We start from the raw sequence: 21,672 nt of genomic DNA, 5'->3' as shown, positions 1-21,672 counted from the left end.
GAAACATTTCAAGTTTTCGTACTGAAACAATTAATTCTGAAGTTAGGTGCTTTAATTTGATTTCTGTCGGTTCCCCAATTTTCCCGGTTCGGGATCTCGTAACGCTCCGAACGGAAATTTAACGATCAGTTCTGTTTCGCCATGAAAGAGAATACGATCGCAAACATAAACGCAGAAGATCGAATGTAACTCGTATCGCACATTCGCACCTATGCGTCTCCCGCGTGTATAAATTTGCACGTTTCTCAGAAGTGATACATAAAGGAAAAAGAAAGAGAGAGAGAAAGAGAGAGAAACAGCACTAATGCTCTGGACCGGTTATGTGGATTCTCGGAAAATATTTACAATATAAATGCCGGAGCTGTTATCGTTGCGCATATCGCCAAACAGGAAATTCTTTCCATCAGGAAACCACGTTTTCCGTACGCCCTCTCTCTCTCTCTCTCTTTGAACTAACATACGCGATCTCAAAGACGATAGCGTGCCCGGAGGCAACGCTCTTGCCCCCGAGAGAGAGAGAGAGTCCAAAGTTTCCGCGTTGCGCGCGTGCAAGCAGTCGGAAATCCGGGATATCTCACGTCGCGGAGCCGACTAGTGCACACGCTAACGCTAACCGTGTGGTCAAGCTTTTTGTTGAACAAAGTGAACGCGTGTCTCTCGGGGACCTTGTGCATCCCCCGCAAATTACGGAGCGACATTCTCGCGGCAGGTTGAGCCAAAGCAGATTCCCGACAGTCGCGGCGCGTTAGCGCGATTCACCAAGTGGAAATAAATTGCAAGCTGTATCATCTGGACACGTTAAAAACAACGCATGCCACCTCCGTTTTTTTTTATGCTGATTGAGCGAATTTTCGATGGTGACTTAATCAATTTGAATGAATTAAGCGATAATTCATGTTGATAAACCGATGATCTCTATACTTTATTTTATTCTTTAAGATGGATATTCTTTACTATCCACTATAATTGATACAGCACAGAAGCTTGCAACAATGTTGCAACATTACAGCAAATTATTAAAAAGCGCAATTTGAATATTGCATTTCCATAATTCGTCGCATAATAATTTTTTTTATCGCTTTCATTTTAATATTTCTAAATATTCCTTCAAAATATAAGCTTCGCCTGCCTTCCGCTCAACATGCATCCATTTCTGTTTCAGGAACGTACTTCATTCTGTACGACTTTATCGACTTTTTCGAGAAAGATCAGGCAAGTTTCCTGGAGCGGGACAAGTTTCTCAGCATCATCAATACCATCTTCAAGAATATGTCACAGATCGAGCGGGAAGCCATCATTTTCCAAGTAAGTCTTGCTATCATATCTCATCCTCGCTCGCGTTGCTTCATCAAAATCGACTATGCCACTGATAGCGGAAATCGCAAAATTAAATTAAAACCGACTAAAAAATCGTAAGAAGAAGCTTAGCCAGTATTCCAACTATGCACATTTATGCGAAGAGCTCGCGCTTCGAGTATTAAACGCATTTGGATTCTGAAATCCGAAATCTCGCGGGGTTGAGATAGCGGTTGAATTACCGTTCTTCACGTGGAGATACATACCGTATGCTTTCGTCGTGCAGAAGCCACCGGCGGCACATTGCGATCCATATTTTTTTTACAAACTACCACTCAGCGAGACCTCGGCTATATTCATCGGCCTCGAGCGCTCTTCTTGTTAGCCAACTCTAACTTGTAACTGTCGCTAAGTCGCTTCGGGCTTTCTTTTTGCAGCGCGGAAGAACAAGCGGACCATATATCAGATGTCAATTTGACTCTTCACAGGTTGGCCGCGATAAGTGGAAACTTAACACGTATGCATGTATTGCTGCACGACGTACACGTATTAATTAACACTTGTAATATCAATGTGTCTTAATTATTATTAATTAAGAAAAAATTTCGAGAGCATTCACAAGAAATTTTTAAAGTGGAACTGTATGAAAAAGTACATTTCTCTCATTTAATTTAAAGTGAACTCCGCTCTAAAAACAGAAGTTTTTACTTGCATTTGAAGCTCCTCACACATGTAAACATTGAAGACTACTTTTTTAAAGGTTATGGAGAAAAAGGTAGTTTCTCCAATTGAATATATTATCAAGAGACGCTAGTTCTAATTTAAGCACAGTGTAATATTCTATGCATTTTTCGGAGCAAAGTAAAAAATATTAATTTACCGCGTAAGCAAGAGATTACGCTACATCTACACTTGAGAGTCCCGCGCGATAGTGAATTATATCATAAATACGGTTGCAATAATGCACACTGTACATGTGCAAACCTGAACAGTTTACAATAATACATTTACTCGCGAGTAATTGCGAGTAATAGCTGTATGCCGCGCATAGCGTAACGATCAGATAACGCGGTAATTGCAGCTTTTACTCGCGTTCGTCGGCTGGCTTATTTATGTATGGAAATCTCGCGGTCCGCGTTAAAAATGCACGCCGGCGTCAGTTCGCCCTCGCTAAAGAGGATCGGGCCGTGATTATTATTATTAAATGCGCATTCTCTCCTGCCTGCGGCGCGTATTGCGAGGTAACGTAAAAAAGGAGGACGAAGGGGTGGAAAAAAACCGTTAATTGGAACGGCTACGCCTTGCTGTTACTTTTATTTCTTTTTTTCCACGGCTTTTCTCGCACTTCCGTCTTCCTTGCGCGCATGCGACTTGATTTCTTCTGAGACACCACTCTTTCCCTTCGCATCCACCCTCCTGCTCCACCTCAGTATAATTGCGATTATAACGAACCACAATTTGCTCTAATCAGCAAGGGCTTCTTCCCCCTCTCTCCCGCCCCTTTAGCCGGCAGAACCAAATTTCAATTTTACCCAAGAGAGAATATATTTATCGATCCCGTTGGCTTTCAACGGCAACGAGCGAATCGTAATTTAGCTGCTATTCTACCTCTCGTCATATCGCAAACGCGAGTCATTTCTGATTGCACGGGGATACACGTAAATGAGCGCATGCGCTCGGGATAGTATCTTGCGAACCGACTTTGTTTCATTAAAAAAGTTCAGTATTGCGCTGCTTAAATACATGCTCGTTTGCGTACCGCCCTTGTGTGCTAATTTATCGCGCTCAATTCACATTTTGTGCCCTCTTTGCTCTTTCAATTTCTCCCTCGTAATTCTCGCTTTGTACGATCGACGAATTGTTAAGTTGTGCCAATTTTCGGCGATAATTCTTATTAATTCGCGTCGTTGTAAACCCTCCTGTCTGGTTCGAGCTCCAAATTGCTGCTCGCAGCCCACTAATTTGACGGGATTTATTTTCGGCCGGTGTATCAATGGAATTGTTTCGCGCGCAACACGGTCTATTACATTCGGTCCGAAATTTCCGCGGAAGTCATGACGCAATATCTCTGCTGGGGAACTTTTGTCCCGTGAAAATTCACCGGGCGCCCCGCTGTTGGGGTGGATCTTGAGTGATTTATGAAATACCCATATGCAGTTTCCAACGACGGCTCGCTCCTTATTTTCCGGAATATATGGTGCACGATGTAACCGTACGTTTCGCATGTCTGAGTACGCGATCATCGTGCAGAGAAGAAAGAGAGAGAAAGAGAGAAAGAGAAAACTGAAATAACGGTATACTCGTGTATAATAACGCCGCTACGATGAAAATGAATTATCGGTAATTCTCGATTTGTGCATTGTTAACGCGCTTATCGGCTGTCATCGCGCAAACTAAATTAGCGCAAAGCAGAAATTATTTCCTCACGTAAAAAGCGAGCTGAGCGTTGAAATATTATTTTTGTGCATGCCGAGTTACGTGCCTACATCGAACGGAAAGCGATGTACAGTGGATAATGTAATGCTCGGTTTTTCCACATATACGCTTTTCAATTACTCGTTTCTTCCCACGAACAAATGATCTTTCAAGAGATTCTTTGAAAAGAAATGTCCACACCTGATAAATTTAAAAATCGTTTGCAAATTCTGAAATTAATCAATTTGCTTTGACAGCCGCTGTCAATAGTAATTTAATAAAACTAAAATCGCTCATAGCCATCGTTTCATTTGTTAATTTAATAAAGTTTAGTAATAATTTTTTTTCTTATTTTTTATTGAATAAAGTTTTTTGATAAAAATGCAGTCAATTGAAACATATTGATAAATTAAATGTCTTTCTTTTATTGGTTGCTCAATGCTGCTCAATATTTCAACAATCGTGTGATTTAATGTACGAACACTTTTCAAATTTTTATCTCAATTAGTCGTAAATTAAATCTTACATTCTCATTAGAGAAATACCAAATCAAAACCTTTCGCAAAAGGTTTAAATAGAGAAAAAACGCGACTTCTGATGCATTACAGTACATAAGGTGACAAATGCGTTTCACGTGTGTGGGTCGGAAGCTCGATTACACGGATATCTACTTGTTATTAGCCTGGTAGGCATCATAAGTGCTTTTCCAATACTGAGAATTATCCAATATTTCAATTACCAACACATGCCGCTTGCCGTTTCCGCTCACGCGTAACAATTCTTTCGAACTGCAACACGAACGATCTGTACATAAAACAATACTAGAGAATATCAAATACAAAACGATTAACCGAAGTATGTTCATAAAGGAATTGCTACTTGGCCAACCAAGTAGTAATTCCTAAATTAGAGAGAATTTTTAAACTAGAAACGCAAATGAAGAAACATGTAAGTCGTAATTGATGTAAAATGTATATTGATGAGTGCATTTATATTCTCCGCTCTTTATATACATACATTTATATGTATATATCTACATATGTATATTGTGCGTAGGAGACACAGAATACTTAAACTGGATGCTTAAAATTCAATTTCAAGTCTGAACATCTTAATGAGCACATCTATAAATATAATTAATGTCTCACATGCCACATAAAATTGCTGACTAATTGTCTTGAATGCACCATGGCATATTATCATGGCATATGGCGTAGTTAACTATTTACGATATGTGAGCGTGATTTACATTGAATATTCATGTCACATATTTATGCAAAATGTGAAGCTAAATTCGGAAAGCGGTTTCCTTGGTGTTTTTAGAAAGAATCTCTAATTAAGACTCTGCGCTATGTGTAGAGTCTTAATTAGATTACACAATTAAAGTACCTCAAAACTTAAAAAAAAGAAAAAAAAGGGGAGATGAGCATCAACGTTTCCGCACTCACGCGCAAAATTCCATGACGGGAGAGATCGAACGGGTTTCTGTGACGGACGCGACACTTCCAACAGGTTTTCTAGCGCGTAACAGACCGGAGACGGGGAGTTACGGTCATGGGGAAAATCGATATCGTTATGTACTCGGGTAATGTCACTCTTCAAAGAACCCCATTCTGCTGGCCGACCGCTAATTACTTTCCGATCAACAGAACGGCATGTCAAAGTTGCTTTGTCAAGAGCCGTTTCATGGCTGCGTGAAACCTCGAGTTCCGTGTACATTTCATTAAGTATACGGGAACAAGCCGCCGCCAGCCGTGCCGATGGCTTTCGTTTACGACGGGTACGTTATGGCGTGCATAAAGGTCGCCGAGATCTCTTGCACCACTGTGTCTTTGATAAATTCATCGCTGATCTCTCCGCCCACACGAACGCGCGCGAATCATCGAACGGAATGAATGCACAAGAGTACGCCGTGCTTTACTCCCGATTCCGATCTCAAGAAACTTCACTATCGTGAAGTTTGTATCCAAAGCGTCGTCAACCACCGTCGGCGATACGCCTTTGGTAATCTCTTTCAACCGCCTCGCCACGCGATCGTTGTACTCGGCTAAAAAATTATTTTCCCCTTTAGCATAATGGGGTAAGGGAGGAAAGAAGAAGTACGGTGAAGAAGCAAAAGTTGAGAGCGCTGCAGAAGAAAATAATTAATTTTTGCTAGCTCGTCGTATATAAGATATATAATTTATGGATGGTCTTGTGTCTTTATTTCCGCTGCTAGAAAATGTTCTGTTTTAATTTCCAAGTATCTTTGAACTTGTACTCTTGATGATGCTCTGACGCTTTTAGATGTAAGATGAAAATGAGGTGCTCTTCTCTTTCTCGCTCTTTTTCCCTCTCGCTTCCTCTCTTTTGAAATGCAATATAAAATAGTCGAGCTGAATTTATATACGTCATTTACAATATTAAACTGTCTAGCATTAATTGACATTAATTGACTACTTCTAATGAACATTTGTAACGTTTTTTTGTTTCAGTATACCGATTGGGATCAGATAAAAGACGGCTACCAGAATCAGAGGGCGATAGCGGAAATCGTGGGCGACTACTTCTTCATCTGCCCGTCCACTCATTTCGCGCAATTATTCGCGGATCGCGGCATGAAGGTCTACTATTACTTTTTCACGCAGGTAAACGATCACTTCTGTCATCACGTCCGATTATGGGGCCGACGTTGGTCGTTGACGGTATTTCACACGTCAAGAGACAACGATCGATCGATGGAGCGCCATTATATAGTATAACACGCCTCGGACGATTCTTCAGGTTCATAATTTGCGCGAAGCAAATAAAAAAAGTGTTTTCCGTGCTTTGATTCATCGAGATCGTTACATCATGACCGATAGATAATTTGTAGATTTTGTGTATGTCTTGTGTAAGCGATGAAACGACGATTTTTATACTTTTCAGATTAATTCATAGCGATTATGTAATCTTAAAATTGATATTGCCAGATATTTTTCTGCAAACTGCGTTACTGATCATCGATGCGTAAATATCGAGATTTCGTTTGCTAAAGTAATTATCACGAATTTAAATACTCATACGCGTGTGTCTGAATTGAAGTAACTTTTCGCACGAAGTAACGTCTCTCTTTTTACAATTACGGAATTTTATATTCGTGTAAAAACGAAAAATCACATTTCATTTCCGTTTGAAGAGGAAAAGGAAATCGGTGGAATTATGTATTCAAGAAATACTCAGACAGCGGGCGTCTCTTTAATATTCATACAATTTTATTAAATACGTTTGAACATTTTAATTACACCGTCGTGCACCAGTAAATCACTATGGCGCATCGGTAAATCAATACGTCCGACATTATTATCCTTATCGCGAGCTCGTTTCACTGAGCCTGTGCCGCCATTCTCCTAAAGCGAGTTGAAAGAACGACGCTTCAAGATCAGGAAATTACCACAAAAGTATTATGTAGATTGAGCCGCGACAGTGCGGTAAGAAGATTTTACGATCGAACTGACCGAGGGAGCGTAAAAACGCGAGGAAGCGCGGGAAAACCGTGGGAACACGCTTCGGAATCGAGCGATGAGCGAGGATAAACGTCAACGTAACGACTCGACGTTACCTCTCCTCTATTCCAACCCTTGTTGTCTCGACACGGAGCGATAAACGATAAACGTGTCGTTACCGCTTTTTCGCTCTTTTTTTGCGATGCTTAACAACTCACTCGACATTAATCGATCAGCGCGCCGCGACTATCACGAAATGAAGTAAAACGGCGCATCGCGCAAACGACCGCACGATTTTAGTAGCTTGCGAAATCACGGTCACGTGATTTACTCTGTCGTTTCGACGGCGGACTCGCTCGCGCGGTGTAATCACAGGAAGAGTACAATGCGCCCGGCCGCACCCTCTCCCGCGTGTCATCGCGGGCGTAATGTAATGTTTAGATCCAGAACGCGGCAAATTGTGCGCATTCATGATGCCGGGTGCAATTACCAGACCGTCTCCTCTCGACCGCGCGAGATTATTTGAAATGCAAACTCACGCGAGCCGCAACCTAGGGCGGCGTTATGCGCGTATCGCGTACGCGCCGCGGTCAGTTCGTGGCTGTCGGTCCTTCATCCTCATCGTTTATCTCATTTCGATGTGAAATCCCGACCGCTTCTCGCAAACTCTTGCAGATTATTAAACGTCACCGGGATCGGTACGCGGGATAGACGGGAGAAACTGCCGGTTTACAGCAGTTCGCAATGACAAAACGATGTTGGAGTTTCGAAATTCGAATTTCCGTCCTTCTCGAGTGATTAATTCTAATCGTCTCTCTCATCTGATCGAAGATTCAATCATCTCCCTCCGGAGCGTTTCACGTGAAACATTTGGCTATGGCAGCAATCTTTGTCGACCAAATAATGATTATAGAGTACGGCAATGTACAGCCGTATGTCTATGTTAATAATGTTATGCATCTTGATGATAATGTCTTGATGAAAATCATGTTCTTTGCTTACCCTACTATTTTGTTTTATTAAAGATATGACTTTTCAAGCGTAAAAATAAAATGGAGTTTCCATGGAAACAATATTTATTTAAATTTATATTTAGTCTGCAGGCTATTTCATGGATGAAGACTATAGTCAGTTATATTAGAAGCGAAAGGGTTAATGATCCGATCGCCGTTTCAATAAATATATTTAGAGTTTTTTGATGACCTTCCAAATGGTTGGTAAAAACTTTGCTAATGGATATCGAGACGAGCGCACGGATAAAAGATTCAGGCCGAAATTGACGCACAGTATTATCAGCAAATCCAGTGATAAGTGGCATGTGGCCGCGGGCCAAATCCAGCTTAACCGAAATCGCAAGGAAGTCTGGGCTTCTTCTTCTTTCTTTCTCTCTCTTTCGGAGATGTTTCAATTCAAAGTACACGTACCGCGTTATTGAATTCTTCGCGATAGCTGATATCGCGGCATTCAAGTTGAGAAGTGGCTCCATACGTCTTAAAATGTGAACTTGAGTCTTGGTGAGCCAGTTACAACAGAATTTTACTTTCTCGAATTTTACCTCCTATCATCCGCAAACTTCGCAAAGGATTCTTGGAGTCCGAAGTTTATCGATCGACGGATCCGTAAACTCCAACCGCTTCGAATTTCATGAACGCATCACAATCACGGTGATTGTGGAAAATTTTTGTGAGCATTTTATAGTTTTTGTAAGACTTACTTAGCTCAGAAAAATTGCCTTATACGAATTGCAAAATACCGATAATTCTTGTCAGTTAAGCAATATAATACGAATTAGTCACTTACTTATTTGGCGAAAAATCGTTACAATTTTGTGAATATTTCTAACATGGAAATATCAAAGTAAACAAAAGCTATTGTCATGGTCAAAGAAAATGAAGAAGAACTCTTATTTAATAATAAAAATACTCTACGAAATACAGTTGTCAGTTCCGCTAAACAAGCTTATTTATCGGCGTAATTTTCCTTTCTTGTGATAATGCGCGATATCATTCTTTTCTGCTTTGAAGAATTAAAATCACGCACGCGATACACACACACAGACGTACAAATGTTCGGATTACATAATAGCCGGTGCTCCCTTACTTCCCATTTGGCGAATGCAAAGCATGTGATATGTTCGTGAATGTCCATTGAAAATTATTTAAACCCGGCGATTCGTTTCTGCAGTTGACATCCTTGCGTGAGAATGCTAAAAGCCATCGCGGAAGAGAAATGGAGAAAGAGGGAATGCGGCAGAGAGAAAGGAGGAAGAAAGGTCAGGAAAACGGCAGTAGAATAATTCAAAGAACATAGGAACAGAAAGTAATGATGATTTACTTCCTTTCACTCGATTTAATAGCGTTATTTCTTTCGTCCATTTGATTGCGCCGCTAAATGTCGTCGTATCGCTAACAAAGATACGAAATTAATGGCAACGCCTGCGACTTTTGCACGTATTTGTATTATCATTATGTGTATCCGTGCTCGTCCTCTGATTGGTCTATCGCTTCTTATCGCGGTTTTAGGACAAAAGTTCTTCTTTATCCTCTTTCCATTTGGTAATCCGTATGCTTTTACATGTAGAGTGCTTCACTTCGGTTTATCCGCAGATTTTTTATCCAGGAAGTATTTTTCCCTTACGGCCCATGTAAAAATATCGAGTTAACAATAATGTTTTAGTTATGAACTCTCGCGGATTAAAAACCTTTCATTTAAATCCATTTATTTCAATAAGCGCCGCTTCAATAGAATTTAAATATAGGTACGATGTATGATGAAGCTTGCAGGATGTAAAGACACATCGCATTGATGCTACAAAATTATAGACAGGAATGAACTAAATTATCAGCCTAATCCAGTTTTTCGCGAGAAGAAAATATCAGTGGCGTAATGACGTAGGAATTCGCTGCAAAATATTATAATTTGTGCGGTATATTTTTCGAACTATTCTTGAATGTATGACAAAAAAGCGCAAAGGAGGTGTTGTATGTGCTATCACACAGCGCGATCGAGCCAGGCGTTCGATCGGGGGCGTCGATAATAGATAAACGTCCCGTCGACACGTACTTATGTATCGTTTTTTCGCAAGTTGGACGTTCCTTACTTTCGTATTCTGGCAATCGCGAGACGCGATTCGATTCGCCGATAACACGACGCCGAAGTACTCCCTCCCGCGTGTCCGCCCCGAATATGTGTTCTTCGACCCCCTTGGGCAACTCCACGGTAACCCGCGAGGGTGATGTTTGCGTCAAAGTGGCAAAAAATTCGCGCCAAGTGTACTTTCAGTGGAAATAAATGAAAAATGAGAATCTCGCGCACGGATCACGTAATATCGCGTCTATTCCGCGGGCTTTTCTCCCCCGAGGGGGAGTGACGGCGCCCCGAGCGCCGTTATATACCGCCGAATAATCCGAAAATACGAACATAGCCCGTGGACGAGATTGCATTACCGCGACGCGAGGAGGGAATTTAACAGAAACTCGCGCGAAAAGATTGCAAGTAATTAGCAATTAATTCCCACCCGAGCGCAGATCCGTCGGAGATAGGGCGCAGAAATATTGGGGTAGGTACTCTTAATGGCGCGGGATGTGTGTCTTCCGACGCGATTTTTATCAGAAACGCTGTGCGATTTTATTGCGTTGGCCGGCTGATTCTGAAATCGCTTGAACTTCTGATGCACACGAATGCGATAATGATATTCAAAAATTCATGGTTAAAATTTATTATACAAATGAATGTTCCCGACTAAGAAAACTTGGGCTCACGTCTGCATTATCAATTTACCTTGTCGCGTTATTTTTAATTTTTGGCTGCTACGTTCGTTTCAGCATCGCACATCACGAATATACAGTTGTTGCAAATATAGATATCGATATCAGAAATCAATTTATTGGACTGAGTAATAAAATATAATACAGGTATAACAATATCTGGAGTGCCACATTAAACATGGTACGTTTAACATGATTTTGTCAAATAATAGTGACAATAACGATAATAATAAGCTTTATTGAATACAGCGTACATGTTACATATAATGTATTGAAAATATTATGGCAGTATGTGCGCGCGAGTATACAAGCGCGTTAATTGAATGTAAAATATATACAATGTAATATAATGTATTAACATAATACGATTAATAACATAAAGCTAATTTTGCACGCGAGGCGCGAAGCAACATTGACATATGACATTTATGCAGGCAAGATGATCTCTGTTCGTCAACATTTGGAGTTAGGATAAAGCGTTACATTGATCTTATACTTATGTCCGATTACATGATCGATTTCGCCAACGTCAGTGGAGGTTTAACTCTGGCCATAGCTTAACTGATTCCTTGTGTGTGGCCGTCCCCGCTCGTCGGAACTCGAGGACTCGAAAGAGATACGGGGGAAGTTAAAGTGCGATTAAAGTTTGCTAAACCGGTCTTTATACTGGAACTTACCCCATCCGTGGGTGGCGGTAGTCCTCGCGCGGAAACGGGGGTCAAACGATGCCGTATCATAAGTACGATACGAGTAACCGCGATAAATTGTTAAAAATATTACAATCGATAATAGCGCGCGACCGGCTGCTCTGCTGAAGCGAGAGAGAAAGTAAGGGTGGATAAAAGGGGAGAGAAGAACGAATATTTCGACCTGTCGATCGTGATCGTGACGACGATTTGCCTGAGCGGAGGAGGAGCCGTTTCGCACGGCAGTCCGCGCTCGGGAAACTTATGAAATCGTAAAACGCTCCCGTATATCTCTCACCCTGTCTCTCTTCTTATCCTCACCCCCTTGCCCGTCGTATCGTCCACGATGCGTTTATCATCAACTCGTGAACGAAGTTTCCATGAAAAATGGTGCTTTTATCTAATCCACGGCCGTTCGTTGATCGCGCCCCGGCTCTTACCCTTACGCTCTCGACGCTCGCTCTTTTTCCTCTCGCACACTCCCTCCTCATCCCTCTCTTCCTCTCGCAGTTTCCTACTCATTTACTTCGCGCGTTCCCTATTTTTCACTCTGCTCTATTTTTCCCTCTTTCACTTCACGCGCACACACCTGCTCGTCTCGCTTTCTGCCTCTGTTTTCTTTTCTCTCTGTCTCTCTGTCTCTCTCCCTTTCACCCTCTCTCATTCTCCATCCCTTGCCGTCCCCCCTTGCGACCCTTTGCATTGCACTTTTCGCTTGTCTTTCTTTTTGTTCTCGTTCTCTCTTTCTTTCTTTCTCTCTTTCCGTCTCTTCGTTCCGTCCTCTCGCTACCCTCTGTCTTCATCGCGGGTCCCTGGGCCGTGAAACGCACGTAAGCGAAATGCCGCGGTACGGAGGCACCAGCAATTAGCGGAGAAGGTAATTTATCAGGCAGCAGCGCGCTCGGTTCTCTCTTGGGCGCTGCTGGAAGTAAAGAGGATGTCATTATTCATGCGCGCCAGCCGTAATCTTAATAACGGCTTTGCCCGCTGGTTAGAGATGAAGCCTCCGCGAAAGAGCACCCGCACATCCACCCTCTTTCTCGTTTTTCTACCGGCTTCCTCTCCACTTTGTCGTAACTTAGGTTCGTCGCAGACCCGTCCGCGGCATCGACGCAAAATCGATATTCAATTGTACGTGCAGATCGCGCTATTGCGATCCCCATCGCTTTGCCAGGCCAATTCTTCTGCCGTAATAATGCCGTCTGCGGGCTCCTTCTTTGTGCGCATCTTAGCATTTTAATTAAATGTTGTCAGAGGAATCAGAGAGGCGTGTGTAAAATTACTCTTGTATTAAATAAAAATGAGTAGTGGCGTTCTCCATCCGATCCTTCTGGTCGATACATCAGCGGCGTTCTCGCGAAGCTGCAGAAATTCGAATCGACAAGATATTTAATATGAAAACATCCGGAAGTTTGCTGAGCGTTTCGAACTGGAAGCATCGAACTACATTTCCCGTTCAAGGGAAAGTTCATTTCGAGCTCTTTGAGGAAACGAAGCTCCTGTTACACACCTTTCGTCTCGCTGCAATAAAGGCTTAGGAGTTGTAATAGTCAAATGCCAGTTCTAATATCAATTTGCTTTGTCTTCATCCGTGAATATAGAAATTCGACTGCCGAGGCGTAATTACATGGCCAACTAGCTTTAATACTCTTTCGCTACAGCAATGTTGGCCGAATAGCGATTACAGAGTACGACAATGTAGATCGTCAGCGATTCTGAGCAATAGAATCACGTTCCTTACTTATTTTTTTCTCCACTGTTTTAATTTATTACATTAAAGATATAACTTTCCAAGTATGCAAGCAAAATGAAAAATTTATGTCAACAATATTTATATAAACTTATCCAAGTCATTTGAAATGGATGATGACTTAGTCGGCATTTAATTAGGAGCAAAAGAGTTAAAGCGCATAGATGTACGTTAATTATCAATTTTTATCGTTTTTCTCTGATGTAATGATGATCGTAGGATTAACAAAAAGGCATGCATTATGTTGCAGAGGACGAGTACGAACATGTGGGGTGAATGGATGGGCGTGATGCATGGTGACGAAGTAGAGTACGTCTTCGGGCACCCGATAAACATAAGTTTGACGTACAACGAGATAGAGCGAGAGCTGTCTTACGACATAATAAAATACTTCTCACAATTTGCATATACAGGGTAAGTAAATTATGTAACATCCTGTATTGAGTGATGTGGTAGCAAGTGTATATATCGATTCGTTGTAAAACATTGGTGTGAAGAATTGCTCGCTTGGTCGCGCTTTCCTCTATTAATTCCCATTCTAAATATTATAAATTATCTCCCGTTGACACGTATGTATATATGTACGTGGAAAGGATGAAGGATAACGCCATATTAATTCGGGTAATTTAATATTATATTATTTCAGTAATTATTATTATATTTCTCTCTCTCTCTCTCTTGTTTTTATAAAATTTGTTCTATTTTTGAAATAAAGTAGTTCTTTAAAACTTTGTAAAAATTAGTTTAGAGCTTTATACATAGTGTCTACAATATTAGATCTTAACTTTGAGATATGAACTTTCACATCCCGAGACACATATTGTATAATAGTCGGGAATACCGGCAGTTATACAGATAGTTAATAAAGTTCAATGTGAAGGCAATATTCTTAAGAAAGTTACGATATTACACCTCACGTTAGACATGTGAAGAGAACAGCAGGATCAATTTTGTCAAGGACAATGTCTATGTCGCTCCATCGGCAACTAGTCGAAGGTCACAAATCATACATGCAAATGTTAAGATTGCTCAACACAGTCGGCGATGTTGGATAGAGACTCGTGCGCGAATTTGACATTACGCAAATTACTGACAAACCATTTAATTTCTTACGAATGTACGCTTTTACACATCACATTTACATACAAATAATCTGATTAATTAAAATGTTTTGGAGTAATATTTCGTTCGATACAATATTCTACAAAATTTATGACTATACCTGAATATATAAATATACATATATATAGAGAAAAATATATTATATATTTAGAAAAACGATTATAATTAACATCTCCAATGCCTTTATTCGTCTTCAAAATTTGAAATGGAAATTACGTTTTCACAGATCAGAAATTTATATGCATGATTAAGAAGCAATAAAACCATTCGTGCTATGTTAGTGATGTGCAAATGCGAGTGCTAATTATGTATCTGTTATTTTCGAAATTATTTCAACTATAAATTACACGTATTTTAAAGTCGGGAAAAGACAGTGAATAATATTATACAATATTTATACAGATATATATTTTAATATTTATATATAAATATCTTTATTGCTTATACTTTTATTAGCCATTTATATTATATTTTATCGCTCAAACATAAATATTTAATTAGCTTTATAAACATATGTTAAATGAATAAATATTTAAAAAAGATCAGAAATTAATAGGAATTTGCGTGCGTTAGTAAACATGTTCATATATACATATATTCATATAACATACGTTATATAAAATTGTAAATGTAAGTAATATATCATAGTTGTGCGCCAGCGTGCTTGGACAAAACTGCTGATGTGTGAAACGAACTTAATTTAAATTCAAATTATAACTGTGAAAAAGAGTGAGAAATTCGCTGACACGTTCAAATCTAAACTTCCATTTGTTAACAGGAAAATGTGGCGTACGGGTAACTCGGCACGAAAATGATTTTCTACAAACTAATCTTGAATGTAGCGAAACTCTGGTAGAAGCGCGAGGCAGAAATTTTATGTTTTCATTCATCGAATCGCGAGGATAATGTGATAATCGGTTTTTAATTCTCTGAAATTTTCTTTGTACTTATAATTTAAACTTTAATATCAATTTTTTAAACCAACGCATCTTTCAACATAATATAATCCAAAATACGATCCATAATTGGATCATACGATTCACTTTTCTTTTAACGGGATGTTAAAATAATGATTCGATTAGCTGCGAAGATTATCAACTGGTCTCGAAGATTGACTCGAGGATTTTATTCTTTCCGCGTGTCGGTGATGAAATTGCTCGAACTTTCGCATGAAGATTCCAGCTATCAACTTTCCGTAAAAAAGAAGCGGTTTCCTGTTCTGTCACAAGATTTATCGAGATTTAAGATTATTATGACGTATCGCTCCACGGGCGAGATATACTTTTTATTTCTTTCGACGCTCGATCGACGTATTGCCTTCGTGATATTTGAGAGAGTCTACCTTTTTTCCACTGTAATATACAGCGCGCAAGATAAAAGTATACCGGTCACGTAAAACATGTCACGTTCAATTCTCAAAAGCACAAGTCTTCAAAATCGATTTGAGCTACGAAGACAACAGATACCTTGTTTTAAGAATTTCACGTTGTCGCTGTAGTCAATTTTAGTAACAATACGAACTTTACTTGTTTAGATGCTATATAATGTATCTTTTATATTAATTAAGCTTCCTCCAATATGTCGAAATTTTCTTCGTACTTACAATTATAATGTATTGTAATTCATTACAATTATTTTCCTACTAAATTAAAATTATTACTTGATAGATATAAAAAAGGGCAGAGAGTTATGTTGAAATGTCTCGTTCACTCTTGATTGGCAAAATAATCAAAGTGTCATGGAAAAATCTACTTTTCCGTGTAAACTTCACAGAGAGACGTCATCTGACGAGTATTCCTTCAGACATCACCGCTCCCTGAGATGCTTTTTGAAAAACGCTACTGTAGATGATCCGATTTCTCGGCGCGCACGCTGTATACACTGTAATGACACACGACCTTTTGCAAATGTTGCAAAGATAGCGAACGTACGAAGTGTACCACAGCTTTTACTTCGCATACCCTCTCCCGACAAATGCATCTGTACTTGCGCGAAGATACCGACGTCTTTTACCGAGAGAACTACGCCGCGCTTCCTTCATCCTTCATACAAAAAGAGAGAGAAAGAGAGAGAGAGAGAAACTGAGACTCCATCTCGATTCCGTTTGAAGTCGAACAGTTCTGCATCCAAGTTGCCGGCGCCTTCCTTTCCTCATTACTCCTCGTTTTGCATCTGGTCTCGCCTTACCTTCTCTTTCTCTTCTTGAAGTTTTTTCTCTCCTTGCCGATCTCCATTCTGCCAAGTCTCGGGAAGACCACGACTTGCGAACAACGTAAACCAGCTTGAATGATTTTTCCAGGGTACCGGAGCCCACGTGGCGGCCTTATACCAGGGACCATCCGCAGTACTTCACTTGGAACGCGGAGAAGTCCGGCTACGGCAGAGGCCCTCACATGACGGCCTGTGCATTCTGGAACGAGTTCTTGCCGCGATTGAAGGGCATACCCGGTACGTATCACGTGATCGTTCTTTCTAATTTTCTCATGGAAAATAGCAACTTTCGCCGAAGCGACAACGCTTTTGCCTCCTCCGCGCATTTTCGGGAATAGTTTTGCAAGTGAACATTGATGGAGATAGACGATCACGATTACAGGTAATTATTCCCTTGGCCAATTTTCAGCGCTCCAACGCGGTAAATAATTCGGCCGTCATCCGATCGACGTCGGCCACGTGAATCGCGTGTTCGATGTTGACTGTTTCATTATATCCGGTGATTGGCGAACACGCGAGAGTTCCGCGCATTCGGGAGGACCGAATAATCGTGCGAATTCGCATGATGATTGCTGCAAATAATTTCGATGTTTCTGCTTATACGGAATATATCGGATTAAACAGCGGCGATTGTTTGCAAAACGGGCGGCGATTGTTTGCGAACGAGCGATTGCGCACGTATTCGTTTCCGATAGTTTTCTATGCAACGCCGCATTTGTGATAACGGGGAAACACACAGTAATTGAAAGCTTCCATTTCTCTCTGTATAGCGCCATAATAACTGTACTTTCAGCAACGTATCGCTGATAATTTCGTTGCAGTAAACGAATTTTCGTCCATGTTCAAACAGAAATGTCTTTTTGTAATGAAGCGCGTGTTCTGCTTGATGCTTATATATATTTTTTGATATTTGTGATTATTGAGGATTATGTTAATATATATTTATTGATGTGCATTTGTTGTTGGATATAAAAAACAAAAAAATTGAATCTGCTAAGAAATTTCCATTCCTATAAAATTCTTCTTTTTTAAATCTATTTTAATATATGTATATATATAGTTGGCAACGATGGTGAAGATAACTCTTGATTAAAGGAGATGTACTTCTTTCCTTTAACTGTGTAAAACTTTTTATGAATACAAGATATGATAAGATGAATAAAAATAAGCACATTCTTTAGCAAATTTAGCATAAATTAACTTGATGAAAAACTTTGCTTTGTCAATTATCATATTACAAATTTAACATCAAGCATTACTCCTTAATTAAGCTTAATTAAGCTTTATATCAAGATTTCTTTCATAGTAAATTTGACTGGAAATTAATAAAGAAGATTTTATGATGTTTAATCTGAAATAATTCTGTATTATCTCCAAGTTAAAGATTTACACACCGAAACCTGATTTTTCAATGTAGAGAACGAAGCAGATTTTAAAATAAAAATCCCGCGTAATGAAGTTACCGCAGATTATTACGCATTCCGCGCAGCAACGTGCAACGTTATCGGCCTGCAATCAGTCTCTTCATCAATGTTCATTTTTTAAATTTCCCAGCAAACTTTCCGATACTTTTGAAACACAGCGAATCCTGATTAATCCGATCATCGGCTAATCAAAAACAGTCGATCAGAGTTTCTTTGAGATCAATCCTAAAGCCAACATTTCAATTTCTTCCCTTTCTTTGTGTGCAACTCTGTGCAAGCCTTCACGTCAGTCGCAATGATTATCGTCGGCACGTACTGCATTTCAAGTTTACATGAATATTTGCATGCTCGATCTTTATTTATCCCGCGTTTATGTTCTTCTCTTTGCAGATCCAACGCCCGAGGCGTGCAAGAGCGCGATGGCGTCGAGCGTTTCCGCGAGCGCCGGCGAGCTGCGCGGTTCACCGATCATATCTATCCTCCTGCTACCGGTACTGGCGGTATATAGATTCATATAAACGGTTAATCATCCACGTCGACGAACCTTTTCACGGCTGGCAGATGCCCGGCCGGACAGGAGCGCGCATCACCGCGTGGCGTCGCTCGCTGACAAACAGGTCCCATAACGAGCGCTGGTTCACGCTTGAAGATCGCCTTAGTGGTCGTTCAAACCATTCGTAGATCGATAGGTCGCCGTAGAACCACGTATCGTACGTAGCACGTAGCTACAACATCGTACATGCAACAGTAGTCCGTTTCCGCTGCGCGTTGCGCGCGCGCGTCGTCTGCGAGTGATAATCGGCGCCCCTGCGTCTCGGGGTGCGTCGGGTGCCCCTCTCGAGGCAGCTGATCGATCCACGCAATACTCGATGCTTAACAACCGATTGAAGATCCTCGTCAAACGGCTGAGCGAACTGAAGCTGAAGGAACGATCGACGCAAGCGAGATCCGATGATCTGCAGGTGATTTCTATCAATTCTGTTCCGCTTCCGGTTTTGAATTTCTTTCCCCGTGCACGCGCGAGGCTTACCGCCTCTTTCGACAATCCGTCGAAGATTTTCCACGGACTTCTCGAAAGTGAATCGCCCCGAAAGTGGACTCAATCGCGATCACGAGCGCGCGAATCTGCATCGCGATTTCACGATGAACGTTTCCGGTTTACGAACGCCTATTCGAATGATCAGGGCGATCGAGCGGAAGAATTATTACCTCGATCGATCGCACGTGCGACAGAATCGTCGGGATTGTTAAAGACGCACTCTCGGGTCAGAGAAATGTCAAGGACTCGAGGAAGCTGGCTGTTCCGCGGCGCAAATCACGCCCTTCCGGACGGATGCGGTGGCCCAGCTCGATCTCTCGCGGCGGACACATTAGATTTAATGGATTATATATATACACATATGTGTAATCGATGTTCGAGCGCGCGCGCGCTCTCGCACCCGCTGCAATTTCGGAATTCGTCCGGCTCTCGCGAGATCGGATTAACCGGATATCAGATTCCGAATTGCGCGCGAGCTGCAATAAACTCGGGGAGGGGAGGGGTTGATATACTTGTAATCGGGTTAACGATAAGCTGTAACGATGATCAACTCCACCCCCTGTCGTTACTAAGAAACCAGCTGCGACCAGCGCAACATCTTGCCAGCCCGGCGTTCGATCTCGCCCTTCACCCTGTCCCTTCCCTCCCCTTCAACCCCATTCTAATTTGCAACGCTGAGACGGATTGCCCGTGCAAGACCAAGCATATACGCGAGAGCAATTTCAGGACAACAGCGAGGAAATGACGTGGTCGTCGGTAAATAGGGAGCCCGCAGGGAAAATTAGCCGACGCGAGAAAGGGCGCGATTATTAACTCCCAGCGTGATAAGCTGCCGGAACGAGCGATCAGTGTCACCGTGACATTTCAGCGTCGATCACGAGAGAAAGACGTTCCGGAAAAATAAAAAAAGGAAGGTCTCAGCACTTGCTGCACGTTCGACGAGGAGATGCTGAAATTGGACGAAAGAATTGAGGCGCAAAAGCTGGATTCTATCAATTGGGGAACGAAGACGTGCTGGTCACGCGTTAGCTGTATCTACATTTGCGTATATCGATAATACGTCGGCGACATGGACGGCGAAACATGGTTTTGCAATGTGCGCATGGAGATAGATAACCGAACCTTTATACTGAACTATGTGGACGACTTTGGAAAACCCCTGGAGGACAGAAAGTGTATGCACCATCATCAGATAGCAGCGAACAGGATCACTCTATTCTCTATGAGCTAAATTCATTTGGAAGATATTGTAACAACCTGAGGACCTAACACACAGACAATATCAATCTGCTAATCACACTAACAATCGTTGGCCCTAAATCAGACCTCGCAGTAAATAAACGTTTAATTTAAGCTTGACAGAGGAAAAACAGCAGAAGAAACGAGTAAGAGATCGATGCTCTCTCCTCCTCCTCACCCTCTCCCTGTTCGCATAAAAAGCTATACCTTCATCCGACTTCTGCTCAACGACTTTGCGAGATATTTCACTGTGCTCTTCGTAATTCAGCGCGTTGCCGTAAAACCAAGGATGAAAGATTAATAAATTTCGAGAGCAATTCGAGGAAACCGCAAAGTTACTCAACAATTCAATCTTGACGGAATTCAACCGGACACAATAAAACATACGCGAACAATTAAGACAAATAAATTCGAGTGGATAAGTACACAAATAAACTCCAAGATTAAGGGGAGAGATGGAGAGGGATACCATAAACAGGAGCAACGCGGACAAGATTGTAACCGATAGAACGCTGGCCTTCAATTTCCCAGCGATTAAAGCGATCTGGAGGCTGTTCGCCGGTCATTGATGCAATTGACCTGATCACACGACCAAATCAGCGGAGATCGGCCGGCCGGGCAGGAAACACCCTCGCTCGGACATGTCGCGGGACAAGAAGCGGACAAAGCCCGCACACTCGTGATGGAGAGCCCTTATCGAAGCTGATCGTCGACCTTACACTCCGACCGCTCATTTTCGCGAAGCTCTTTGTTTCTTCAACCTGTCAACCTGTTAGGAAGATGACGCTCTGCTAGTCCGGAGGTTCCTCGGCGGAATCAAGGATGCATCCGAGCTGGGAGGAAAATGTCGAGGTCAAGCGGAAGCTTCGAGGGGAGACGACACATTCGCGCGTGTGAACAGCGAGGTGCAGCATCGTATCGCGATCCCGTATCTCTCGATACCAGTTTTCCGGAAATGGACGCGAAACTCCATCATTCAACTCAGCTTGCGTCTCGCACAGGACAAGATGTGCATTGCATTAGAGGCTTGTCAAAACCGGAACGACGAATCGAAGAAGCAGGGGAGCGAGGCAGATCTGAAATCAATCGATCGGTTTATCCATTTGATTGCGGACGACGCCTCGAACCTCCGTCGCGGCGGATAAGACCGTCGGCGGTAAGTGATTCCCGATGCAAATGCGTTCGGGGTTTGAGAAGGTTCTGAGCGTGAAGGCGTATTAAAGGCTCTCTCGTCCCGCGTCCACGTTTAACATTTTATT

General features: G+C 41.7%; 1 protein-coding gene across 2 annotated transcripts in view; it reads left to right on the top strand.

Moving 5' to 3' along the window:
- The window catches only part of LOC105278407 (acetylcholinesterase), a 91,164-nt gene extending 71,089 nt beyond the window's left edge, over positions 1-20,075 (top strand). For both annotated transcript variants that reach the window (XM_011337469.3, XM_011337468.3), the window contains exons 3-7: positions 1,163-1,305; positions 6,186-6,338; positions 13,629-13,792; positions 16,800-16,948; positions 18,526-20,075. In XM_011337469.3, the coding sequence (XP_011335771.1) occupies positions 1,163-1,305; positions 6,186-6,338; positions 13,629-13,792; positions 16,800-16,948; positions 18,526-18,653 (737 nt within the window). In that variant the 3' untranslated portion in view covers positions 18,654-20,075. The remainder of the gene's footprint in view (positions 1-1,162; positions 1,306-6,185; positions 6,339-13,628; positions 13,793-16,799; positions 16,949-18,525) is intronic.
- Positions 20,076-21,672: the final 1,597 nt, after the last annotated feature.

Source organism: Ooceraea biroi, chromosome 10, assembly GCF_003672135.1.
Source record: "Ooceraea biroi isolate clonal line C1 chromosome 10, Obir_v5.4, whole genome shotgun sequence".
Taxonomy (NCBI): Eukaryota; Metazoa; Arthropoda; class Insecta; order Hymenoptera; family Formicidae; genus Ooceraea; species Ooceraea biroi.
The sequence above is the reverse complement of the archived record's forward strand: the minus strand, read 5'-3'. Positions and strand labels throughout refer to the sequence as shown.